The sequence below is a fragment of the Daphnia magna genome, linkage group LG10 (genome assembly GCF_020631705.1).
Source record: "Daphnia magna isolate NIES linkage group LG10, ASM2063170v1.1, whole genome shotgun sequence".
NCBI lineage: Eukaryota > Metazoa > Arthropoda > Branchiopoda > Diplostraca > Daphniidae > Daphnia > Daphnia magna.
In genome coordinates this window covers 4,595,817-4,617,787 of record NC_059191.1, presented here as the reverse complement: position 1 = coordinate 4,617,787, position 21,971 = coordinate 4,595,817, and the positions used below count along the sequence as shown (strand labels likewise).

Genomic DNA, 21,971 nt, shown 5'->3' with positions numbered 1-21,971 from the left:
GCCTTGGGTTGGCGGTTCCAAAACCCGATCTTGTAATGATCGGGGAAACTATAAGTCCAAAACTTAAAAAACTTATAGGAATGGATATATCTGGATAAGATCTGTCCATTTCTGCAAAAATATTGCTTAAAAACTACTTATTGGAAGAGTAACCCGATTTGCCATTTTTCCGGTAGGTCGGTGCGGTTTAGCGGGTATCTTGTAATCCCCACCCCCGAATAATACTTAATATTTAAATAATTTTTTGGGGAAAACTATAAGACCAAAAGTAATAAATTTTAGCTCTTGATAAGAGCTATCCATTTCTGTAAAATAGTTAAGACAATTTTCATAAACAAAAACATTTTGGGCAAGAACTTTTTTGTAGTTTTTGCGCTCTAGAGATATACTCGATCCTATAGACTTAAGTAATAATTTTCATTGTTTTTGAAACTTTTTAGTGTATGAATATTTTTTCATAAATTATAGAGAAATAGATAGCCCTTATCAAGAGCTATCCATTTATATAAAATTTATTAATTTTGGTCCTATAGTTTCCCCGAAAAAAATTATTTAAATTTCCCGTATTACTGGGAGATGAGGGTTAACTTAGACCCGCTAAACTGCACCGACCTACCTCAAAAATGCCGACGCGGTTTACTTCTCCAATAAGGAAATTTTGAGCAATATTTTTACAGAAATGGATAGATCTTATCAAGATATATCCATTCCTATAATTGTTAAAACTTTTGGACTTATAGTTTTCCCGATTGTACCAAAATCGGGTGTTGAAACCGTTTTTCTCCAGCCCGCACCAACCCAGTTGCCCATGAGAGTTCATTCACAATAATTCTGATGGAAACACACCGATGTTTAATTCATCCCTGTTTTATAAATTGAAAAGCAATTTAATAAAGGTATAAGTAGTGTAATAGCATAAATTAATAAATTAAAAACATAAAACGAACAATAAAGAAAAACTAGTTAAATGTGAAATAGATTGCCCATTGTAATTAATTAATTAATTATTATAACGAAAGGCACAGTTTTTCGATAACAACGGCTTCCACTACCCACATTTGTTGTGGAATAAAAAATGGGCAATCTATTTCACATTTACCTAGTTTTTCTACATACTGTCGTTTGTCTTTTTCATCAAGTCCCTGTGCATAGTCACTTAATAGAGGCAATTCACATCGCGGTTTCGCGTGTCAATTGTTTCGATGTCCGCCATTTTCTCTTGTTGTTTATGTCATGTTTTGCGTTGTTTGTATTGGCTGAAAGTGTTATTTCCCAATACAAAGTGGATTTTGTGAATCAGTGTTTAATTTTTTTCAATTTTTTTTTTGTGTCAGTTAATTGCTACGTATCTTGGTTAGTATGTGTAGCAATTTCGGTTTCCAGATCACATTTCTTGTATTTTTAAAAAAATCTTTTCTGTAGGGCTGTCATGGGTTTTCAATATTGTTGTGCCCCGGGTTGCAAAAACAAATAACATTAGAGTTTGTAATGCACATTTTGTTCTAGGTAAGTCTCGACAAATTTATTAATAGTGAATGTGTCTATCTAATTCTTCTATTTGAAATCACACAGGAAAACCTTTTTAGTACACTGGAGAAACACACCCAGACTGGGCCCCATCCCTGAATCTTGACAAAGTGTATATTAACGCTAAGTCAGCCATGGATAGAGAGTCAAGAAGAGTAATTTTAAATGTTCAAGAGGTAATACAAATTATGAAGTATAATTTATTCATACGTTATGACAACAAAAAGTTATATGTTATAGTAATGTTACAAATAAACAAATGAAGAGTAATAACCTTCGCTTTCATCAACAAATTTTTGTTTAAAAGACTAATTGCACAAAATGATCCAATTCCCCCATCGATAAATCTCTTGTAGGTCTCAAGGCCCTTGTAAGCCTTTACATCTTCATGCGTGTATGGAGACTTGGAACATAGCAGGTAATTTACCAAATCAAGATTGGTTACCAGTGGCATTTTTCCTGCGATGCTAAGTCCATTGCACCAATACTCTTCGTGAATTGTATAGGGGCAATCACAACCTACTATTAATAGTTTTGCTTCATACTTACGTTTATCTTCTGACAGCCCTACAGAAAAGATTTTTTTTAATACAAGAAATGTGATCTGGAAACAGAAATTGCTACACATACTAACTAAGATACGTAGCAATTAACTGACACAAAAAAAAATTTAAAAAAATTAAACACTGATTCACAAAATCCACTTTTTATTGGGAAATAACACTTTCAGCCAATACAGACAACGCAAAACATGACATAAACAACCAGAGAAAATGGCGGACATCGAAACAATTGATACGTGAAACCGCGATGTGAATTGCCTCTATTCACAGATTGTTATTATGGGCTCCCTTATCAGCCACCCAGTTTCCTCTACAACATCCATTTGTCTGCTACAGAAAGTAAACACGTCTACAAAAAAAATTAATAATAAATAAAGTACAGTCTATATCGAGGTCAAATAATAATTACAAGATTACCTGATAACGAAGGAATTTCGTGATCCAATTATGAATGGAAAGAAAGATAATTTCAATGGAAAAAATGAAAACTAAAACTACAACGGGCGAAACTCCGTAAGCCGCCATGCAAGAACTGTTACTAGTTCGTGTCCAATTTTTTTTTCAGAATTTCATCGAACTGGCAACTTCGGACGTTAGCCAACTCTATAGGATCGAGTATATCTCTAGTGAGCAAAAACTACAAAAAACGTCTTGTCCAAAATTTTTTGGTTTATGAAAATTATCTTAATCATTTTACAGAAATGGATAGCCCTTGTCAAGGGCTATCCATTTCTGTAAAATTTATTAATTTTCATCATATAATTTTCCCGCAAAAAATTTTTTAAATTTCACGTATTATTGTGGGGTGGGGATTACTGGATACCCGCTTAACCGCACCGACCTACCAGAAAAATGGCAAATCGGTTTACTCTTCCAATAAGTAATTTTTAAGCAATATTTTTTCAGAAATGGATAGATCTTATCAAGATATGTCCATTCCTATAATTGTTAAAACTTTTGGACTTATAGTTTTCCCGATTCTCCCAAAATCGGATTTTGAAACCGTTTTTCTCCGGCCGGACCAACCCAGTTCCCCATGGGTGATAATTCACAATAAATCTAATTGAAACATACCGATGTTTAATTCATTGTTGTTTTATAAATTGAAAAGCGATTTAATAAAGGTATAAATAGTGTATTAGAATAAATTACAAACAATAAAAGTAAACATAAATAGTATAAATTTCCCGATAGGGATTCTATCAAAACTCGCATTTCCCAACCCCCTGATACAGGCACCCCTACCCTTCTACAACGACCGGTGGATCGACCGACACTTTTTCTGAGACTTTACCCCAGAGATGGCGCTGATGGCGCGGCGATTTCAGGGGTGTCTACACTAATCTTTCGTTCGTTTTTTTATTTTAGATTCTGTGCCACTGAGATTGGTCTCCTTTTGTAGAGGAAATAACGCAGCAGCTCCCGGTCGAGTCCCCGTTTTTATCGGCTGAATGGCAAAGGAGTGCGGAGCAGTTTAGTCGGCCCATTCGAGTCGATTTCAGGGTCTCGTACGTATCTTTTATACGTTTTCTTATTTTAGATGCTGTGGCGCAAAACTTGACGTCATGTTGTACAGGAGATAACGCGGAGATTAACGAAGGGTTCGTGTGAATTATCGGCTCAACGATAAAGGAACACGGAGCAATCTAAGAGCGGCTCGAAGTTTTGGGAGATTTTTTTTCAGAGAGATGGCGCGTCGGTCATGAAGATAGGGAAAAATCAGGCCGCGAAGTTGTTTTCAAGGCGGGGCTTTGAGCGTCGCCTGGCAACGGACTGGTTTTTCCACAGGCCGTGTGAGGCTGTCAACGTGGTCGCACTACATATGTATTAAGGTAACACCTATTGCACCTCACACAGCGTTGCCAAACTAGGGGCCCTCACTCCGTTCAGGAAGTTCCCGATAGGGTCCGGCCTGGTCGCCAATTCGCCATAGAATCTCGGAAACCATTTGTCCTTACGGCAAAACTGACAACGTATCCATGTAGGATGAAGACGAAGTGTGAAGTAATCATCCCCGCTTCACCCCGCCTCCCCATTTTTGTCAAAATCGGCCAAAAACGACATCTCTTGAAATTATCCAAAATCCCACGGCATAATCGAAATTGAACGCTGATTTCGAATTAGTCATTGGTTTTCTCGTTAAACAAGCCGTTTCAAAAATTAACGAAAACAGTGCTGTTAGCGCAACAACTTAATTTAGGGTTTTAACGTTTTAATAAAAAACTATAAAACCAATAGAAAAATAAATCTGATTTTCGTGATTTTCATTCAATTTTGAATCGAATTCATGTATTTTAAGCAAAATTTGAAATTTGGTCCAAAAATGAAAAAGTGGGAAGGGTATAGCCTTCCCACTTTTGTCAAAATCGGCCAAAAACGACATCTATTGAAATTATCCAAAAATCATACGGCATAATCGAAATTAAACGCTGATTTTGATTTTGTGATTGGTTTTCTCATTATACCAGCCGTTAAAAAAATTAACGAAAACAGTGCTGTTAGCGCACCAACTTCATTTATGGTTTTTAACATCTAAATGAAAAACTATAAGACCAATAGAAAAATAAACCTGATTTCCGTGATTTTCATTCAATTCTGAATCTAAATCATGTATTTTAAGCCAAATTTGAAATTTGGTCAAAAATGAAAAAGTGGGAAGGGTATAGCCTTTCCACTTTTGTCAAAATCGGCCAAAAATGACATCTCTTGACATTCTCCAGAAATCAGACGGTATAATCGAAATTGAACGCTGATTTCGATTTAGTCATTGGTTTTCTCTTTAGACTAGCCGTTTAAAAAATTAACGAAAACAGTTCTGTTAGCGCACCAACTTCATTTATGGTTTTTAACATGTAAATGAAAAACTATAAGACCAATAGAAAAATAAACCTGATTTCCGTGATTTTCATTCAATTCTGAATCTAAATCATGTATTTTAAGCAAAATTTGAAATTTGGTCAAAAATGAAAAAGTGGGAAGGGTATAGCCTTTCGACTTTGGTCGAAATCGGCCAAAAATGACATCTCTTGAAATTCTCCAGAAATCAGACGGTATAATCGAAATTGAACGCTGATTTCGATTTAGTCATTGGTTTTCTCTTTAGACTAGCCGTTTAAAAAATTAACGAAACTGTTAGCGCACCAACTTCATTTATGGTTTTTAACATGTAAATGAAAAACTATAAGACCAAGAGAAAAATTAACCTGATTTCCGTGATTTTCATTCAATTCTGAATCTAAATCATGTATTTTAAGCCAAATTTGAAATTTGGTCAAAAATGAAAAAGTGGGAAGGGTATAGCCTTTCCACTTTTGTCAAAATCGGCCAAAAATGACATCTCTTGAAATTCTCCAGAAATCAGACGGTATAATCGAAATTGAACGCTGATTTTGATTTTGTCATTGGTTTTCTCTTTAGACTAGCCGTTTAAAAAATTAACGAAACTGTTATCGCACCAACTTCATTTATGGTTTTTAACATGTAAATGAAAAACTATAAGACCAAGAGAAAAATAAACCTGATTTCCGTGATTTTCATTCAATTCTGAATCTAAATCATGTATTTTAAGCAAAATTTGAAATTTGGTCAAAAATGAAAAAGTGGGAAGGGTATAGCCTTTCCACTTTTGTCGAAATCGGCCAAAAATGACATCTCTTGAAATTCTCCAGAAATCAGACGGTATAATCGAAATTGAACGCTGATTTCGATTTAGTCATTGGTTTTCTCTTTAGACTAGCCGTTTAAAAAATTAACGAAACTGTTAGCGCACCAACTTCATTTATGGTTTTTAACATGTAAATGAAAAACTATAAGACCAAGAGAAAAATTAACCTGATTTCCGTGATTTTCATTCAATTCTGAATCTAAATCATGTATTTTAAGCAAAATTTGAAATTTGGTCAAAAATGAAAAAGTTGGAAGGGTATAGACTTTCCACTTTTGTCAAAATCGGCCAAAAATGACATCTCTTGAAATTCTCCAGAAATCAGACGGTATAATCGAAATTGAACGCTGATTTCGATTTAGTCATTGGTTTTCTCTTTAGACTAGCCGTTTAAAAAATTAACGAAACTGTTAGCGCACCAACTTCATTTATGGTTTTTAACATGTAAATGAAAAACTATAAGACCAAGAGAAAAATTAACCTGATTTCCGTGATTTTCATTCAATTCTGAATCTAAATCATGTATTTTAAGCCAAATTTGAAATTTGGTCAAAAATGAAAAAGTGGGAAGGGTATAGAGTTGGCTAACGTCCGAAGTTGCCAGTTCGATTAATTGTGAAAAAAAAATTGGACACGAACTAGTAACAGTTCTTGCATGGCGGCTTACGGAGTTTCGCCCATTGTAGTTTTAGTTTTAATTTTTTCCATTGAAATTATCTTCCGTTCCATTCATAATTGGATCACGAAATTCCTTCGTTATCAGGTAATCTTGTAATTTTTATTTGACCTCGATATAGACTGTACTTTATTTATTATTAATTTTTTTGTAGACGTGTTTACTTTCTGTAGCAGACAAAAACTGGCGGGCTCCCTTATCAGCCCGCCAGTTTCCTCTACAACATCCATTTTTGTCTGCTACAGAAAGTAAACACGTCTACAAAAAATTAATAATAAATAAAGTACAGTCTATATCGAGGTCAAATAAAAATTACAAGATTACCTGATAACGAAGGAATTTCGTGATCCAATTATGAATGGAAAGAAAGATAATTTCAATGGAAAAAATTAAAACTAAAACTACAACGGGCGAAACTCCGTAAGCCGCCATGCAAAAACTGTTACTAGTTTGTGTCCAATTTTGTTTTCACAATTAATCGAACTGGCAACTTCGGACGTTAGCCAACTCTATAGCCTTTCCACTTTTGTCGAAATCGGCCAAAAATGACATCTCTTGAAATTCTCCAGAAATCAGACGGTATAATCGAAATTGAACGCTGATTTCGATTTAGTCATTGGTTTTCTCTTTAGACTAGCCGTTTAAAAAATTAACGAAAACAGTTCTGTTAGCGCACCAACTTCATTTATGGTTTTAAACATGTAAATGAAAAAGTATAAGACCAATATTTAGAAAATTTCAGGAAATATGGGCTGTATATAAAATCTAATAACTTTAAAACTAATTCCCCCTTCCAAAAATCTTTTACTGGGTTTGTAGAAGAGAATTAGCTCTTTAATATAAGACAAAAACGGAAGAGGAGGGGATTAAAGATAACTAACGGCAGTGATTTTCGCTAAAGCCGTTTCCCCGTAAGCTCTGTGTTAAACACGGAAGCGGTTTTTGGGTAGTAAAAAGGGAGACGGAACTCATTTTTCGTGTGGTGTTTCATCATTTTACAAGTTAGGGAAATAAAATTTGGCATGCATGACTCCATTTCCATCCATTCAAAGTCGTGCCACGAGATCTCACGAGACTGTCGAAACAGAAAATCTGTTTTGTACCTGTCGCAGAAAAGGGTGAGAGAAAAAATGCTTGGAGTTCATCGGATGTGATAAAAAGGGTTACAACAAATGGTACCACAAAATGTGCGTTAATGATTGTCCTGTAAATGTGGCTGACGAATGGTTTTGCATGACCTGTAAAAAATAAAAAAATTTAATCCTGAATATTAAATATTAAAAGTAATATTTTTTTTAGTTGCCTAATGTTAATGTTAACGAAAAGAAAACATATTGCTCGTTCTAGAGCAATAAGGAAAGTCGCGACTCGAAGCAGACTAAAAAAAAATAGGGAAAAAAAATAATAAATCAAAAATTGATATAGTTTGGCAACGCTGTGTGAGGTGCAATAAGTGTGACCTTAATACATATGTAGTGAGACCATGTTGACAACCTCACACGGCCTGTGGAAAAACCAGTCCGTTGCCAGGCGACGCACAAAGCCCCGCCTTGAAAACAACTTCGCGGCCTGATTTTTCCCTATCTTCATGACCGACGCGCCATCTCTCTGAAAAAAAATCTCCCAAAACTTCGAGTCGCTCTTAGATTGCTCCGCGTTCCTTTATCGTTGAGCCGATAATTGAAATGACCCCTTTGTTAATCTCCGCGTTATCTCCTCTACAACATGACGTCAAGTTTTGCGACACAGCATATAAAATAAGAAAACGTATAAAAGATAAGTACGAGACCCTGAAATCCACTCGAATGGGCCGACTAAACTGCTCCGCACTCCTTTTTCTATTCAGCCGATAAAAACGGGGACTCGACCGGGAGCTGCTGCGTTATTTCATCTACAAAAGGAGACCAATCTCAGCGGCACAGCATCTAAAATAAGAAAACGAACGAAAGATTAGTGTCAACACCCTGAAATCGCCGCGCCATCAGCGCCATCTCTAGGGTTAAGTCTCAGAAAAAGTGTCGGTCGATCCACCGGTCGTTGTAGAAGGGTAGGGGTGCCTGTATCAGGGGGTTGGGAAATGCGAGTTTTGATAGAATCCCTATCGGGAAACTATATAAACTAGGGGCCCTCACTCCGTTCAGGAAGTTCCCGATAGGGTACAGCCTGGATGCCAATTCGCCACACAGAAACCCGGAAACCATTTGCACTTCCGGAAAAACTGACGACTGAGGCTGTGAGTAATCAAGTAGAGCAAGTTAGTTATATCGATGGGCAAACAGTTTGTTTAAGAAACGTTCAAACTGGACGAACTAGTGTCAAGTTAAACGTCATCTAGCGGTAGTAAACTAGGGGCCCTCACGCCGTTCAGGAAGTTCCCGATAGGGTACAGCCTGGACGCCAATTCGCCACACAGAAACCCGGAAACCATTTGCTCTTCCGGAAAAACTGACGACTGAGGCTGTGAGTAATCAAGTAGAGCAAGTTAGTTATATCGATGGGCAAACAGTTTGTTTAAGAAACGTTCAAACTGGACGAACTAGTGTCAATTAAAACGTCATCTAGCGGTAGTAAATTACCTTTGGGAAACAAACAAATGAAAAAGAAAGAAGCTCCATTCGGATTTTAAATTATAATAAGTATCTTAATCAGAGTTAAGGGAGTAGGGGGAAAAAATAAAAAATAAAATAAATGAAAAATTTATATAGTTTGGCAACGCTGTGTGAGATGCAATAGGTGTTACCTTAATACATATGTAGTGCGACCATGTTGACAGCCTCACACGGCCTGTGGAAAAAACAGTCCGTTGCCAGGCGACGCTCAAAGCCCCGCCTTGAAAACAACTTCGCGGCCTTATTTTTCCCTATCTTCATGACCGACGCGCCATCTCTCTGAAAAAAAATCTCCCAAAACTTCGAGCCGCTCTTAGATTGCTCCGTGTTCCTTTATCGTTGAGCCGATAATTCACACGACCCCTTCGTTAATCTCCGCGTTATCTCCTGTACAACATGACGTCAAGTTTTGCGCCACAGCATCTAAAATAAGAAAACGTATAAAAGATACGTACGAGACCCTGAAATCGACTCGAATGGGCCGACTAAACTACTCCGCACTCCTTTGCCATTCAGCCGATAAAAACGGGGACTCGACCGGGAGCTGCTGCGTTATTTCCTCTACAAAAGGAGACCAATCTCAGTGGCACAGCATCTAAAATAAAAAAACGAACGAAAGATTAGTGTAGACACCCCTGAAATCGCCGCGCCATCAGCGCCATCTCTGGGGTAAAGTCTCAGAAAAAGTGTCGGTCGATCCACCGGTCGTTGTAGAAGGGTAGGGGTGCCTGTATCAGGGGGTTGGGAAATGCGAGTTTTGATAGAATCCCTATCGGGAAATTACCTTTGGGAAACAAACAAATAAAAAAGAAAGAAGCTCCATTCGGATTTTTAATTATAGTAAGTATCTTAATTGCTCGAAAGGTCAGCCTGTACTGATAATGACGGGGAAAAAAAAACGGAATAATAGCTCCATCATCTTAACGCATGCAAGAAAAAGTATTTGAAATTGTTAGAATAAAACAGCTCATTTTTTAGTTTTTGCAAATTGTCACGCAAATTTTCCGGAAGTAACCATTAGGGGCTTGTTTCTTATTGCAACCCGAGTCCCGCAATATTTTATTACCCAAATAAAATCCGCTTACCTCAAAGTCGCCAAAATATAACTCGTTAAGCAGGTATTAAGTGTCCGAGGTGTAGCCAGAATTCCTATCCCTACCCCTGTGAGAGCCAATAAGACGAAAAAGGGAGGCGAAGACTTCGCCATCTGGCGTTCAGAATCGAACTCGTTGTAAAATAAATAATCAATATTGAGGCATGAAATGAAAAAATAAACAAAAAATTAAGGGAAATTAGTTATGAAACGGATATGTTTTTTTTTCGCTTGCATAACAATCAAATAAATATCATTCGTTCTATTTTCGAACCTGTTAAATGTACAGAAATCTTGTCTTCTGTAAGGCTACAATCTAGGAGAGCGAACATTATTGAATTAACGCGGTGTTTCACGTTTACACGTGTTTCTATTGTCTACAGAATGGTCACAAAAAGTTGCGTAGTGCATAGGTGTGCAAATACCAGTTTTTAAAAAACGTGATTCTTTCCATGAGTTTCCATCGAATAACAGTTTGCGTGATGAATGCATTGGTGAAATTAGAAAGCACGAAGGATTTAAACAGGAAATGAATCCGATTTTTCAACATTTTCAACGCCAAATATCCCCATACGCTTGGGGCCTTCTATTATGAAAATATTACTATATATTCAACTTTTTGTGCTGATTTTAAATATGAAGTCAAAAACAGACTATCTTTTATGCATATGCCTTGAATCGACGCCAAACCATTTTTCGCACTCACGCGCACTACGACGTACGCCGTCTCACGCGTATTATACGACTACCGCCTATTTCGATGAAACAAATCACAAAGTGCTTTATGTATTAGGATTAATCAGTATATATTTATTCACTTTTATCATCCATGAGAATATTTTAAAGATTTTTACAAAGTAAATATAATTATATTAAGAAGCGAGCTTTAAAAAAAAGAAATGTTTCCTTGAGGAAGGAAATGAAACATGTAAGCCAAAAAATTTGCCTGTATGAAGAGGCGATCATTGTCAGGGGGTGACAGCATGTCTTATTCGTGCGTGTCTTATTCGCCCCCTTTCCCTCCCGTCTATAGAGAAACGAGAAAGTGGGACAAGTTCGTTAAATTATTTTCTTTTTTCGTCGTCGCTTAGAAGTTGAGGATTTGAGGGAAAGAACTGCCTCACAGCAACCCCGATCTACCAACTGCTGCTATTTTTGCCGCTGAATGCTCAAAGCAACAATCAAGCGATTCAAGCGACTGAGTAACAGTCCTTAAGTTGACAAGAAGGAGAAGAACATAAAGGGTCAATCACACGGTAACGCCTTTGGGCGCACGTGATGATCGATGACGAGTATGGCCATATAATTAAAACAATAGGCAAGCAGAAGGAGAACGATGAATAACGAAAAGCAACTGAAAAAAGAAGCCTGGGGTCGGGGGGAGGTTATTTTGCGCTCTGCTGTTACTTGTCTTTTTTTCCGTTCAACATTTCGATCACCCTGTTCCGTGCGATTCTCCAGCGTGCGTGCTAATAATTACCCGTTCAGCAACCGGAAGTTATTTCATAGACCGTATAGCTGTACAATACACTGTATGATGCCATTTGTGATTTTCTCCTAATCGAAAGAAAAAGTAATTCAAGAAGGGAAAAATTAGTTCAGTTGCGTGACTAACTATTAGCATGCAACACCGTCCTTCCGGACGACATGGAACCAACGAAACTTGTTTCGTAAACTTCCCAACATTGTGATTAGACGTAGCCCATTTCTCTTCTACTTGATCGTCGACTAATTGTGCCTTGAATGTCTTCTACGTGGTGCGCAATAAAAACAACCAAACGATTGCCATTTCCCTTTCTTTCTGGTTGTACTGGTTGGTTTAAAATCTACCATGGCTTCGTCATCACCCTTAAGACATGTTCATCATTAATCCCGTCACTGCCCGGCGAGTCCTTCGCAAAAGCAAGCGCCAGTGTACTGGATGTAAGTTCATTTTTTTATTAGATTTTTAAACTTTGACTGAAACAATACTACGTCTACCATTTTTTTCTTCTTGTCTGGGCTTAGTGTGTTATCTTTGTTTAATTTTCTTCCGATTTGTATGAACAGACAGCCGGTATCTTTACATAAAATCTTCTTGAATGCATTGTGGTCTTCTACCTTTTACTTCGCCGCTGGACGGACGACAGCGTAAACATAGGGCAAGAGAATGGTGACGTTAAAACTTGCTTAGTGTCTTGTTTACATTAAAACAAAGCTTTTTCTTTGCTCTGGCAGTTATAAAAAAAGTACAGAAGTACAACATTCACATATAAACAGATTCGGCTTGCAACTGTTGGGTTGGTTTGAAATCTTGATTGGTAAGAAAAAACTAAAATCATGTCACACCGTAAAAGAAATTCTTTGAACACTTTGGTGAGCAAACGGGTAAGTTACATGCTTTGCAGTAAAACCATCTCTAAAACTTAGCCATGCGAGGCGCTTCCGGAAGTCCTATGGTTCGTGCTCACTGGGGTGGAAACGTTCCTCTTGTTATAAGTAGTAATAGTAATATAATAGTAGTAGTAATACTGTAAGAATAAACTCAGTCAATCAAACAACCATAAAATGGCTTCTAACATCTGTAACTTACTTCTGGTGGGTTGGAATTAGGTTTCAGGGCCTAGTACGTCGACTGGTAGCAGTAGGCTACAATAAACATGTTTTTTGCCTGCTGAGAGCTAGCATTATTTTCTGTACCTATACTACTAATACCACTTAACGGGTGCACAATTGGGCGCTCCGCAGAACTACCAAGGATTTTCGAGCCATTGCGTCCTTTTGCGCCAGTGACACCATGGCCACTTGGAGGGCATCTCCCAGGCTTGGCAGAAGCGGAAGGAATTTGGGTAGAATCAGACGAGGTCGATGATAAAGTAGGTATCAGCATTGGAGCGGGTTAATTTCGTGGAACATTGCCGCGAGCAGAAGCGTAACCATCGCTTCCTGAAGCATTTGGAACTGTGGTGGTAGTTGGTCCAACTAGCTCACCACTTGGACTACTGAAATTCGGTCTCGATGAATCACACCCATAGATAGCTACACAAGTTGCCATCGGTCGCGTAGTAATATTTGAAACAGACTGCTCACTCCCTACAACGTAGAATTGATATATAATGTAAAGAACTTCCTCAAAACCTTAAATTTTTGCATGTCATGCCTAAATAAGGCCTAACTGAATCAAGAATATCAGTTCCAGCGGATTGAAAATTTTTAGGCCAAGTTTCTGGATGTGATCCATTTTCTGACAAAAGCAAACTGAAATATACCGGGTTTATTTGAATAATAGTAACCAGTATACCTTCATGAACATCAGGCAATACTTGTTGATGACCAGGATCACGACTTTCTAGCAATACATCATGTTCGTTAGGAGAAGGGGTACTAAATCGGGCCACATCTCCATCTAAGTCTACAAAAAGAAATTATTCATTTGATGAAGCGTATCAATCATCGAATATGACCTTCAGAATTACCTCTGATCATTTCGAATCCATTATTTTGATGACTGGCAATTGCAGTTGCGGCCTCCGTCCATATTGAAGTCGAACGACCTAAAGATTTGCCATACATTGTTTCCACGCGTTTTTTTTTGCGTTGGATCTCGCTTTCCTTGTGGTGGGCAATCCATTCTGGATCTTTCTCTCTCGCCACTATAGCATGAAAAAGAAGCAACTAATAATTAGTCATTTAACAGTTGTAGGTGGTTGTACCACTGAACATAAATGAGCTACATACATTGGTGTTTTCTTACAATGCTAGTCCATGTATCTACTGCAGCATGGCACTCAGGAGTTTGCATGAATTCATTGGCAAGGTTTTCATACCCACCAACATCAGTAGACCACTCCTTTGTGTTTTTGGATGCTGACAGTGTAAAATGATCCATGCCATCTTCTATAGCTGTTTTTGTTTTCTAGAACAATTATGAAGTATTAGGATAATATTAAAAAAATTAATGAATACATACTATATCATGTATAGAAGTACGCCTCGAGCTGCAGGTCCCTTTGCGCTTCTTGAAATCCAACCAAAGTGCTGGGCGGGTGGGATATCTTGGAACGCCTTGAACAAGGGTTGGATGTTGAGTTCTCCTTCGATTGTTGTTCTTTCTTCCTTGATATTTTTCCTGAAAGATAATAACAACAATGAGAAACAATGAAAATTAGTATCATTTATGAAAACATACCCTGATATCTTGGAAAAAGGATACATCATATCCTTTTCCAAATTCAAATCGATTTGCTTGAGCAGCAGGAATATCTTCCAAGCAATACTGCCCATAATCCGAGCCAATTTCAGCATCTTCACTATTTCCACTTGCCATGGTAACTAACTTGAGTTCATATTCTCTTTGGCACTGAGTTTTCTAATGAAACAATCTAAAACCGACAGGTAGCTGCGTTTGTATTTTTGTAAACAAACACCACACACGCACACAAGCACACACTCAGACCGCCAGTGGCACAAAAATCACGATTTCAAAATATCGCTCTCATGTCGTCGGGGCGAACCCTACCACTAGGGCTCGGCCCCGATCGTTTTCGATCGGGGCGAACCGCGGTTTGCCGGCCAAAAATCACCAAACCGTCGGTTCGGTTAAGCCGTTTTTTACTTCGGTGCGGTTCTCGGTTTGGAATTCGTCAAACCGGTGCGAACCGCCGCCATTTTGAAATTTTTTGAAAATTTGGCGGAAATTTCAAATCAACCAATCAAATCGCGTTGAGCGTAAATCGCGTTTTTTAGTATTGATCTTATGTTGAAATCCTATAGTTTGCCAGCTGACAGCGAAACAACGATTGATAGTGATCCCAAACCCAAACACGGAAGTTCAAAATCCAAGACGGACCATTCTTTCATAGCTGCTATTATATCCACAAAAACTACTGAATCAAAGCAGATGAATTGAAACAGTATGTGAATGAGGAGACCGAGTCCAGTAACTGTGATCCGACCGATATACTAAGTTACTGGGACCAAAGGTCTAAAAGATGGCCTAAATTATCAAACATGGCTAGAGATATGTTAAGCATTCCAGCCACTAGTGCAGGCAGTGAGAGGGCGTTCAACACTGGAAAAGATTGTATTGCAATTGCTAGGATGAGCCTTAATTCCGAGACTGTTGAAGCCCTCATCTGCTTGCGCTCATGGTTTAGGCCTAAAGCCGGTTTGATCAACGAAATTGATTCACGTTCCCACAATCTGACTGAATTCGATATTGAAAACATTGACGAATGATGATTAAGAAAATTGTTGTAATGATGTGGGCAAAAATACAACTGGTTTTTCACATAATTTACGACTTATACTGTTGTGTAAACTGTGCAAAACTTGTTGTGTAAACTGTCTAAAACCACGGTTCTTACGGGTCACACCGCGGTTCTTACAGGTCACACCGCGGTTTTTCCTAAAACCGCGGTGTGTTGTTGTTTTTCCTAAAACCGCGGTGTTGTTGTTTTCCTAAAACCGCGGTGTGACCCGTAAGAACCGCGGTGTGACTCAACAAACCGCGGTAAAACCGCGGAAACCGCGGTGCGATCGGTTCCCAAAAATTGATAAACCGAACCGCACCGGTTTGGCCTTTTTAAAAAAAGGAACCGCGCGGTTCGGCCAAAATCGTACCCGATCGTCGCGGGGCCGAGCCCTACCTACCACCTTTCTGTGTCGGCATGAAAGACGGTAGGGTTCGCCCCGACGACCGACATCAAGTAGAAAAAATGAGGGGAAAAAAAAATAAATAAATAAAATAAATGAAAAATTGATATAGTTTGGCAACGCTGTGTGAGGTGCAATAGGTGTTACCAGTTACCTTAATACATATGTAGTGAGACCATGTTGACAGCCTCACACGGCCTGTGGAAAAACCAGTCCGTTGCCAGGCGACGCACAAAGCCCCGCCTTGAAAACAACTTCGCGGCCTGATTTTTCCCTATCTTCATGACCGACGCGCCATCTCTCTGAAAAAAAATCTCCCAAAACTTCGAGTCGCTCTTAGATTGCTCCGCGTTCCTTTATCGTTGAGCCGATAATTGACACGACCCCTTCGTTAATCTCCGTGTTATCTCCTCTACAACACGACGTCAAGTTTTGCGCCACAGCGTCTAAAATAAGAAAACGTATAAAAGATACGTACGAGACCCTGAAATCGACTCGAATGGGCCGACTAAACTGCTCCGCACTCCTTTGCCATTCAGCCGATAAAAACGAGGACTCGACCGGGAGCTGCTGCGTTATTTCTTCTACAAAAGGAGACCAATCTCAGCGGCACAGCATCTAAAATTAAAAAACGAACGAAAGATTAGTGTCGACACCCCTGAAATCGCCGCGCCATCAGCGCCATCTCTGGGGTAAAGTCTCAGAAAAAGTGTCGGTCGATCCACCGGTCGTTGTAGAAGGGTAGGGGTGCCTGTATCAGGGGGTTGGGAAATGTGAGTTTTGATAGAATCCCTATCGGGAAATTTTTCATTTATTTTATTTTTTATTTTTTCCCCCCTACTCCATTAACTCTGATTAAGATACTTATTATAATTTAAAATCCGAATGGAGCTTCTTTCTTTTTCATTTGTTTGTTTCCCAAAGGTAATTTACTACCGCTAGATGACGTTTAACTTGACACTAGTTCGTCCAGTTTGAACGTTTCTTAAACAAACTGTTTGCCCATCGATATAACTAACTTGCTCTACTTGACTAGGGGCCCTCACTCCGTTCAGGAAGTTCCCGATAGGGTCCGGCCTGGTCGCCAATTCGCCATAGAATCTCGGAAACCATTTGTCCTTACGGCAAAACTGACAACGTATCCATGTAGGATGAAGACGAAGTGTGAAGTAATCATCCCCGCTTCACCCCGCCTCCCCATTTTTGTCAAAATCGGCCAAAAACGACATCTCTTGAAATTATCCAAAATCCCACGGCATAATCGAAATTGAACGCTGATTTCGAATTAGTCATTGGTTTTCTCGTTAAACAAGCCGTTTCAAAAATTAACGAAAACAGTGCTGTTAGCGCAACAACTTAATTTAGGGTTTTAATGTTTTAATAAAAAACTATAAAAAAATAGAAAAATAAACCTGATTTTCGTGATTTTCATTCAATTTTGAATCGAATTCATGTATTTTAAGCCAAATTTGAAATTTGGCCAAAAATGAAAAAGTGGGAAGGGTATAGCCTTTCCACTTTTGTCAAAATCGGCCAAAAATGACATCTCTTGAAATTCTCCAGAAATCAGACGGTATAATCGAAATTGAACGCTGATTTCGATTTAGTCATTGGTTTTCTCTTTAGACTAGCCGTTTAAAAAATTAACGAAACTGTTAGCGCACCAACTTCATTTATGGTTTTTAACATCTAAATGAAAAACTATAAGACCAATAGAAAAGCAAACCTGATTTCCGTGATTTTCATTCAATTCTGAATCTAAATCATGTATTTTAAGCCAAATTTGAAATTTGGTCAAAAATGAAAAAGTGGGAAGGGTATAGCCTTTCCACTTTTGTCAAAATCGGCCAAAAATGACATCTCTTGAAATTCTCCAGAAATCAGACGGTTTAAGCGAAATTGAACGCTGATTTCGATTTAGTCATTGGATTTCTCTTTAGACTAGCCGTTTAAAAAATTAACGAAACTGTTAGCGCACCAACTTCATTTATGGTTTTTAACATGTAAATGAAAAACTATAAGACCAATAGAAAAATAAACCTGATTTCCGTGATTTTCATTCAATTCTGAATCTAAATCATGTATTTTAAGCCAAATTTGAAATTTGGTCAAAAATGAAAAAGTGGGAAGGGTATTGCCTTTCCACATTTGTCAAAATCGGCCAAAAATGACATCTCTTGAAATTCTCCAGAAATCAGACGGTATAATCGAAATTGAACGCTGATTTCGATTTAGTCATTGGTTTTCTCTTTAGACTAGCCGTTTAAAAAATTAACGAAAACAGTTCTGTTAGCGCACCAACTTCATTTATGGTTTTTAACATGTAAATGAAAAACTATAAGACCAATAGACAAATGAACATGATTTCCGTGATTTTCATTCAATTCTGAATCTAAATCATGTATTTTAAGCCAAATTTGAAATTTGGTCAAAAATGAAAAAGTGGGAAGGGTATAGCCTTTCCACTTTTGTCAAAATCGGCCAAAAATGACATCTCTTGAAATTCTCCAGAAATCAGACGGTATAATCGAAATTGAACGATGATTTCGATTTAGTCATTGGTTTTCTCTTTAGACTAGCCGTTTAAAAAATTAACGAAACTGTTAGCGCACCAACTTCATTTATGGTTTTTAACATCTAAATGAAAAACTATAAGACCAATAGAAAAGTAAACCTGATTTCCGTGATTTTCATTCAATTCTGAATCTAAATCATGTATTTTAAGCCAAATTTGAAATTTGGTCAAAAATGAAAAAGTGGGAAGGGTATAGCCTTTCCACTTTTGTCAAAATCGGCCAAAAATGACATCTCTTGAAATTCTCCAGAAATCAGACGGTATAATCGAAATTGAACGCTGATTTCGATTTAGTCATTGGTTTTCTCTTTAGACTAGCCGTTTAAAAAATTAACGAAAACAGTTTTGTTAGCGCACCAACTTCATTAATGGTTTTTAACATGTAAATGAAAAACTATAAGACCAATATTTAGAAAATTTCAGGAAATATGGGCTGTATATAAAATCTAATAACTTTAAAACTAATTCCCCCTTCCAAAAATCTTTTACTGGGTTTGTAGAAGAGAATTAGCTCTTTAATATAAGACAAAAACGGAAGAGGAGGGGATTAAAGATAACTAACGGCAGTGATTTTCGCTAAAGCCGTTTCCCCGTAAGCTCTGTGTTAAACACGGAAGCGGTTTTTGGGAAGTAAAAAGGGAGACGGAACTCATTTTTCGTGTGGTGTTTCATCATTTTACAAGTTAGGGAAATAAAATTTGGCATGCATGACTCCATTTCCATCCATTCAAAGTCGTGCCACGAGATCTCACGAGACTGTCGAAACAGAAAATCTGTTTTGTACCTGTCGCAGAAAAGGGTGAGAGAAAAAATGCTTGGAGTTCATCGGATGTGATAAAAAGGGTTACAACAAATGGTACCACAAAATGTGCGTTAATGATTGTCCTGTAAATGTGGCTGACGAATGGTTTTGCATGACCTGTAAAAAATAAAAAAATTTAATCCTGAATATTAAATATTAAAAGTAACATTTTTTTTAGTTGCCTAATGTTAATGTTAACGAAAAGAAAACATATTGCTCGTTCTAGATCAAGAAGGAAAGTCGCGACTCGAAGCAGACTAAAAAAAAATAGGGAAAAAAAAATAATAAATCAAAAATTGATATTGTTTGGCAACGCTGTGTGAGGTGCAATAAGTGTGACCTTAATACCAACTTGATCTCGGTCGCCGAGGTGAACCCTACCGTCTTTCATGGGTACACAGAAAGGTTGTAGGGTTCGCTCCGACGACACTAGGGGGAATTATTTACATCGTGCAACTGCACATCTTCCCTCCTCTACACAAAATCCCCGAGCCGTTATTTTTTTGTTTTGTTATTTGTTATTATTTATGTTTATTGTTTATTTTTATTTCTGTTTCCATTCCGAAATACAATGCCTTTTAACTTTATAATTTTGTTTTCCTTTATTATAATATTACTTAATTAAGCAACGATATAATTTCATTAAAATTACTGTAATAATTGTGAATTTCCACTCATGGGCATTCGGGTAGTGGAACCGGTTTCAAAACCCGATATCATTACTGTGTACCCTATTTGACTTGTTTTTTGCAATACATCATAGTTTTATTTATTTTCCTTCACTTGCACACCCATTTTAATTTAAGGCTGGGACATATCTTTTAAAGTGGGTATTTTAAACGAAAGAAAACCGCTTGATAAGCACCTACCCGAGTAATGACCCATCAGCTATTTTTCAGGTAGGTAGGTCGGTGCGGTTTAACGTGTCTCGGGTAATCCCTCTATCACAGTACACAAAATTAAAATAGCTTTATAGGTAACAATATTAGGTCTAAATAAACAAATTTTACAGAAATGGATAGCCGATGATGGGGGCTATCCACTTCCGTAAAATTTTTACTTAAAAAATACCTAGCCGAGTAGTAAACCGATTGGATATTTTTGTCGGTGTGGTTTGACGGATCATGAACTAAATGAATTATAATCGGTAAACCATAAGCTCTATATTTGAAAAAAATTACAGGAATGGATAGCTCTTGATTAGATCAATCCATTTGTGCAAAATTATCGCATTAAAAAATTTTACTAGGGTAGTAAACCGATTTACAATATTTTGCTTTGGTTGGTACGGTTTCACGGGTATCGGCTAACCCCCACCTCCCTGATATATGTAAAACTTCAATAATTCTTTGCGGAAAAACTATAAGTCCAAATTAAATAAATTTTACAGATATCGATAGCCCTCATCAAAAGCTACCCATTTCTGTAAAAATTATGAAAAAATATTCATAAACAAAAAACTTGAGACAAGACGTTTTTTTATAGTTTTTGCGCTCTATGGATATACTCGACCCTATTGACAAAAGTAAAAAATATAATCCTTTTTCAATTTTTTTTCTATGAATATTTGTTCAAAATTTTTAATAGAAATAGATAGATCTTGATGAGGGCTATTGATATCTGTAAAATTTATTTAATTTGGACTTATAGTTTTTCCGCAAAAAATTATTTAAGTTTTACATAAATCAGGGGAGGTGGGGGTTACCCGATACCCGTGAAACTACACTGACCTTAACAAAAATTGTAAACCGGTTTACTACCCTAGTAAAAATTTTTAATGCGATAATTTTGCACAAATGGATTGATCTAATCAAGAGCTATCCATTCCTGTAATTTTTTTAAAATATAGAGCTTATGGTTTACCGATTATAATTCATTTAATTTACGATCCGTCAAACCACACCGACAAAAATATCCAATCGGTTTACTACTCGGTTAGGTATTTTTAAGTAAAAATTTTACGGAAGTGGATAGCCCCCATCATCGGCTATCCATTTCTGTAAAATTTGTTTATTTAGACCTAATATTGTTACCTATAAAGCTATTTTAATTTTGTGTACTGTGATAGAGGGATTACCCGAGACACGTTAAACCGCACCGACCTACCTACCTGAAAAATAGCTGATGGGTCATTACTCGGGTAGGTGCTTATCAAGCGGTTTTCTTTCGTTTAAAATACCCACTTTAAAAGATATGTCCCAGCCTTAACTTAAAATGGGTGTGCAAGTGAAGGAAAATAAATAAAACTATGATGTATTGCAAAAAACAAGTCAAATAGGGTACACAGTAATGATATCGGGTTTTGAAACCGGGTCCACTACCCGAATGCCCATGAGTGGAAATTCACAATTATTACAGTAATTTTAATGAAATTATATCGTTGCTTAATTAAGTAATATTATAATAAAGGAAAACAAAATTATAAAGTTAAAAGGCATTGTATTTCGGAATGGAAACAGAAATAAAAATAAACAATAAACATAAATAATAACAAATAACAAAACAAAAAAATAACGGCTCGGGGATTTTGTAGAGAGGAGGGAAGATGTGCAGTTGCACGATGTAAATAATTCCCCCTAGTGTCGTCGGAGCGAACCCTACAACCTTTCTGTGTACCCATGAAAGACGGTAGGGTTCACCTCGGCGACCGAGATCAAGTTGCTTAATACATATGTAGTGAGACCATGTCGACAACCTCACACGGCCTGTGGAAAAACCAGTCCGTTGCCAGGCGACGCACAAAGCCCCGCCTTGAAAACCACTTCGCGGCCTGATTTTTCCCTATCTTCATGACCGACGCGCCATCTCTCTGAAAAAAAATCTCCCAA

General features: G+C 37.5%; 1 protein-coding gene and 3 long non-coding RNA genes across 7 annotated transcripts; 1 reads left to right on the top strand and 3 right to left on the bottom strand.

The window, feature by feature from the left end:
* Nucleotides 1–7,168: 7,168 nt before the first annotated feature.
* LOC123476802 lies at nucleotides 7,169–8,284 on the bottom strand. Of its 2 annotated transcripts, none has more exons than XR_006651667.1 (3): nucleotides 8,220–8,284; nucleotides 7,610–7,668; nucleotides 7,169–7,533 (listed from the first exon to the last, which is right to left on the bottom strand). It is a non-coding gene; the product is annotated as an uncharacterized LOC123476802 (long non-coding RNA). The 2 variants fall into 2 exon arrangements; XR_006651666.1 differs by lacking the exon at nucleotides 8,220–8,284 and adding an exon at nucleotides 7,891–8,050.
* A 3,389-nt stretch (nucleotides 8,285–11,673) lies between these two features.
* Nucleotides 11,674–12,296, top strand: LOC123476804. The gene is made up of 2 exons (XR_006651669.1): nucleotides 11,674–12,055; nucleotides 12,182–12,296. It is a non-coding gene; the product is annotated as an uncharacterized LOC123476804 (long non-coding RNA).
* LOC123466330 lies at nucleotides 12,055–14,627 on the bottom strand. Of its 3 annotated transcripts, none has more exons than XM_045179515.1 (8): nucleotides 14,301–14,627; nucleotides 14,082–14,240; nucleotides 13,850–14,027; nucleotides 13,588–13,764; nucleotides 13,413–13,523; nucleotides 13,272–13,355; nucleotides 12,705–13,204; nucleotides 12,055–12,642 (listed from the first exon to the last, which is right to left on the bottom strand). In XM_045179515.1, the coding sequence occupies exons 1-7, from the start codon at nucleotides 14,436–14,438 to the stop codon at nucleotides 13,011–13,013; spliced, it is 1,041 nt and encodes a 346-aa protein (XP_045035450.1). In that variant the 5' UTR covers nucleotides 14,439–14,627; the 3' UTR covers nucleotides 12,055–12,642; nucleotides 12,705–13,010. The 3 variants fall into 3 exon arrangements, with proteins under 3 accessions (XP_045035450.1, XP_045035451.1, XP_045035452.1); XM_045179516.1 differs by having other exon boundaries at nucleotides 13,287–13,355; XM_045179517.1 differs by lacking the exon at nucleotides 13,272–13,355.
* Nucleotides 14,628–18,760: 4,133 nt separating this feature from the next.
* Nucleotides 18,761–19,265, bottom strand: LOC123476803. Its single transcript, XR_006651668.1, has 2 exons — nucleotides 19,202–19,265; nucleotides 18,761–19,125 (listed from the first exon to the last, which is right to left on the bottom strand). It is a non-coding gene; the product is annotated as an uncharacterized LOC123476803 (long non-coding RNA).
* Between the last annotated feature and the right edge of the window lie 2,706 nt (nucleotides 19,266–21,971).